This window comes from Otolemur garnettii, unplaced genomic scaffold, assembly GCF_000181295.1.
Source record: "Otolemur garnettii isolate 467f Iridium unplaced genomic scaffold, OtoGar3 scaffold00026, whole genome shotgun sequence".
Lineage (NCBI taxonomy): Eukaryota > Metazoa > Chordata > Mammalia > Primates > Galagidae > Otolemur > Otolemur garnettii.
In genome coordinates this window covers 4,421,425-4,425,268 of record NW_003852421.1, presented here as the reverse complement: position 1 = coordinate 4,425,268, position 3,844 = coordinate 4,421,425, and the positions used below count along the sequence as shown (strand labels likewise).

The 3,844-nt window shown below is 37.9% G+C and overlaps 1 protein-coding gene across 1 annotated transcript in view; it reads right to left on the bottom strand.

Moving 5' to 3' along the window:
• Positions 1-3,844, bottom strand: part of RIOK1 (RIO kinase 1) — a 26,889-nt gene that overhangs the window by 19,928 nt on the left and 3,117 nt on the right. The window contains exon 2 of the mRNA XM_012804202.1: positions 1,831-2,038. Coding sequence (XP_012659656.1) covers positions 1,831-2,038 — 208 coding nt within the window. The remainder of the gene's footprint in view (positions 1-1,830; positions 2,039-3,844) is intronic.

The following is a 3,844-nucleotide window of genomic DNA, read 5'->3' as shown; positions in this document are numbered from 1 at the left end:
ATTTTATTCACCTATAATCCTAGTACCCAAAGATGTTTTGGTAGGCCAGCGCTGGATTCAAACCCGCCAGCTCAGGTGTATGTGGCTGGCGCCTTAGCCACTTGAGCCACAGGCATGGAGCCTTAAATTTAACTTTAAAATAATTTTTAAATTAAAATAACACATAGTCACAGAAAATGCATGTAAAATTTTATTCACCTATAATCCTAGTACCCAAAGATAACATTTAGGTATATAATACTTTTGATTTTTCTTCCTCTAACTTTCTTAAAAGGGATTACACTCTGGGTTGAAATTGCTCAAAGTTTCACCATTTGTCAACAGAGGCATTACCAAAACAAAACCATAACTGTAAAATTCCTTTTGTTCTTTAAAGAATGCATGCATTCTGATCCATGATATGGCTGTTTTAACAGTCATAGTTTTTCTCCCCTCCGTATCTTTCAATAATCTTTATGCTCCAGGAAGATATACCATGTTTATCCCATAGCTCTACAAACTCCTCATATACTTGGCACTTCCAGTTTGAGAAGCAGGCTCTGCACACTCTACACAGTCTGGTACTAGTTTTTGCACATGGCAGATGATGGCAGATCATGAACATATTCCCATGTCATTCACATAGTCTTCTATTGCAACACATTCAGTGGCTGCCTTATATTCCACTATGTGAATCAGTTCCATAGTAAATTTAATCCAGGCTCAAGGTCGTCTTGGATGTTCTTCTACCATAAACAATCTAGAAGATCATTTTTGTAATTTGTCTTGTCATCCCTAGAATTGTTGAATAAAAGTTTTTAAAATCTTTATCACATACCAATTTATTCTCCAAACAATTACATCTATTTACTTGACCATCAATGACATATTTTCTATATTTGTTTATAGGCGAAAACATGGCATATGTACATAATAAATCTGTGTTTCCTTAAATACTGAGGCTGAACTTTTTCACCTCATTAACAATTAATGATTTATGGCTCGGCGCCTGTGGCTAAGGCACCAGCCACATACACCTAAGGTGGTGGGTTTGAATCCAGCCCAGGCCTGCCAAAAACAACAATGACGGCTGCAACCAAAAAATAGCCAGGTGTGGTGGGCGCCTGTGGTCCCAGCTACTTGAGAGGCTGAGGCAGGAGACTCACTTAAGCCAAGGAGTTGGAGGTTGCTGTGAGCTGTGATGCCATAGCACTCTACCCAGGGGGAAAGCTTGAGGCTCTGTCTCAAAACAAACAAACAAACAAAAAAACCCAATTAATGATGTATAATAAACTGCCTATTCATGTCTTTTCCTATACAGATTTTTAAGGTCATGATCTTATGATAACTTACATAACTCTTTTTTTATTTTTATTTTTTTGGTAGAAACAGAGTCTCACTCTATGGCCCTACGTAGAGTGCGCGTCGTCACACAGCTCACAGCAACCTCCAACTCCTGGACTTAGGCGATTCTCTTGCCTCAGCCTCCTGAGCTGGGACTACAGGCACCCACCCCATTGCCCAGCTATTTTTTTGTTGCAGTTTGGCTGGGGCCGGGTTTGAACCTACCACCCTCGGTGGGTGGGGCCAGTGCCCTACCCACTGAGCCACAGGCACTGCCCTTAAATAACTCTTTTAATGTATTAATTCTGGAAAGAATCCCCACCCAGCAAATTATCAGAAATATAAAAGAATAAAGAGTGAAAAATCAATACAGGCTTGGGTTATACGACAATATAACCTGAAGAAAATCTTTCAGTTGTTCAACTCTAGAATCACAAAATGTTCTTTTTAAAAAAGGAGAAAAAAGCAGACTGCATAAAGATGAACCCAGAACCATTTATAAAATACCTGTAGGTTACTTCCTCCACTGTAGGCATAACCTTTGGTGAGTTTTCCAACTCCTTCATTCCAGTCCCAATCATCGTCTTCATCATACTCCTCTTCCTCCTCCTCCTCCTCTTCTGCCTCACCTTCACCCTTCTTCTCAGACACATCTTGAAGGTCTTCAAATGGAATGTCACCCTCCTCTTTGACTGTCTTCAGGCCTGTGTTTTCACTAGAAATAACAATGTTTTGGCACATTTACACACAATCTAACAGAATTTACATAAATATTTATTTATGATGTAATAAATTAAATATATCAATAAATCTAAAAGGTTCCTGTCTAATATACCTCCCAGTAAGCTAAATCTTCTTAATACCAAGTACTCCTGTTTTCAGTTCTGTTGCAGTTGTTTGCTTATTCTCTATGCCCAAAGCCTACTTGGGAAGAAGTATATCAAGTGTGAAATCCACTTGTGCCTTGGTGAAGTTAGAATTTACATTGTTATCTTCTCTGATGAATAAACTAACTTTGAGCAGTACACCAGACTTGCCTCCAAGAAAACCACTCACAGAATTGCCTAAGGAGGAAAAAAAAGCTTTCTGACAAAATTTGGGAATAAGTCCCAGACAGCTTTTCTTTGAACTCAATATCACTTTGCAACAAAGGAGCTACGTCAAGGTTTGTCTTATACCAAGAACTCCAAATCACCTTCATTCCTGAAGGGAAGGCATGATGAATACAGGGCTTGAGCACTAAAATTAGCAAAGCAGGTCTGTTACTAGACAACCACTGAAGTGGGGACTGTCAAACTGGGAGAAGAGATCATGGCAAAGGAAGCACAACTAGTAAGGTTTTTGTATTCCTAGGTGAAAATTCAGGCCCAGATGGTCTTAGTTTTTTAGAAGCCAGAAATCTGGATTCTTGTGTAAACAAAACGTGTCCCCAGGCCAAATTTAATAGGGCTACTACCAACTTTGACCTCTCATGTAGAGAACAAAGACAGAAACAATATAACACAACTCATAATAATGCACTACCAGCTTAAAAACAGTCAGACATGAGTTTAAGTAAATACAGATTTATTAATTAGTCATGGCTTGGAAGGCTCCAAATACCCACAGATATGGGTAGAAAGAGAACAAAATAATCACTAAATACCTGCTTATTTACTAGGACCTGGTGAATACAATTCATGTATTAATCCTTTAACTTCCAATAATCTAGGGTGGCATGTTAAAGTTGTAACTGCATTTATACAAAGGTTTCTCACCCTCAGCCAGATAATCCTTAGTTGTGGGAAACTAGTCTTGTGCATTGTAGGATGCTGAGCAGCATCTCTGGTCTCTACCTACCAGATACCACTAGTGTACCCCCATCCCCAGTTGTGACAAACAAAAATGTCTCCAGAAGTTGCCAAAAGTCCCCTGAGCAGACTGCATAAAGATGAATCCAGAACCATTTATGAAATACCTGTAGGTTACTTCATCCATTGTAGCCATAATCTTTGGTGAGTTTTCCAACTCCTTCATTCCTACTATAAATATAAATGAGTCCCTACTATAAATATTTAGTTATTAATGGTAATGAATTAAGTTATAGTAACGAATCCCTACTATAAATATTTAGTTATTAATCCCTACTATTTTATAAATAGTATAAACTATTTGTTTAGAATTTCAAAATAATTCTATAATTTGTTTCATTTTACTTTTAGGTAGGAGTATGGATGAGGATGGCAAAATCACCCCCAATGGAGAACCACAGGGTTATTCTCACAGTTTCTGCACTAGGTGGTAAATTAGTACACTCTTATTACCATTAACTATTCACCAGCTACACTGCTTAACTTCTTCTCTAAGGCCTTTTGTAAACTGATCTGTAATCACAAATCTGGAATGCTCTTCCCATTTCTCTGGGTAACCACTATTCATCCCCCTAGTATTATTTTACTATTAGCTGTTCAGGGAAGTTTTCCCTATTCTTCATCTATTTCTCCTTTATACTATTCATTTCTTTCTTTTTTTTTTTTTTTTT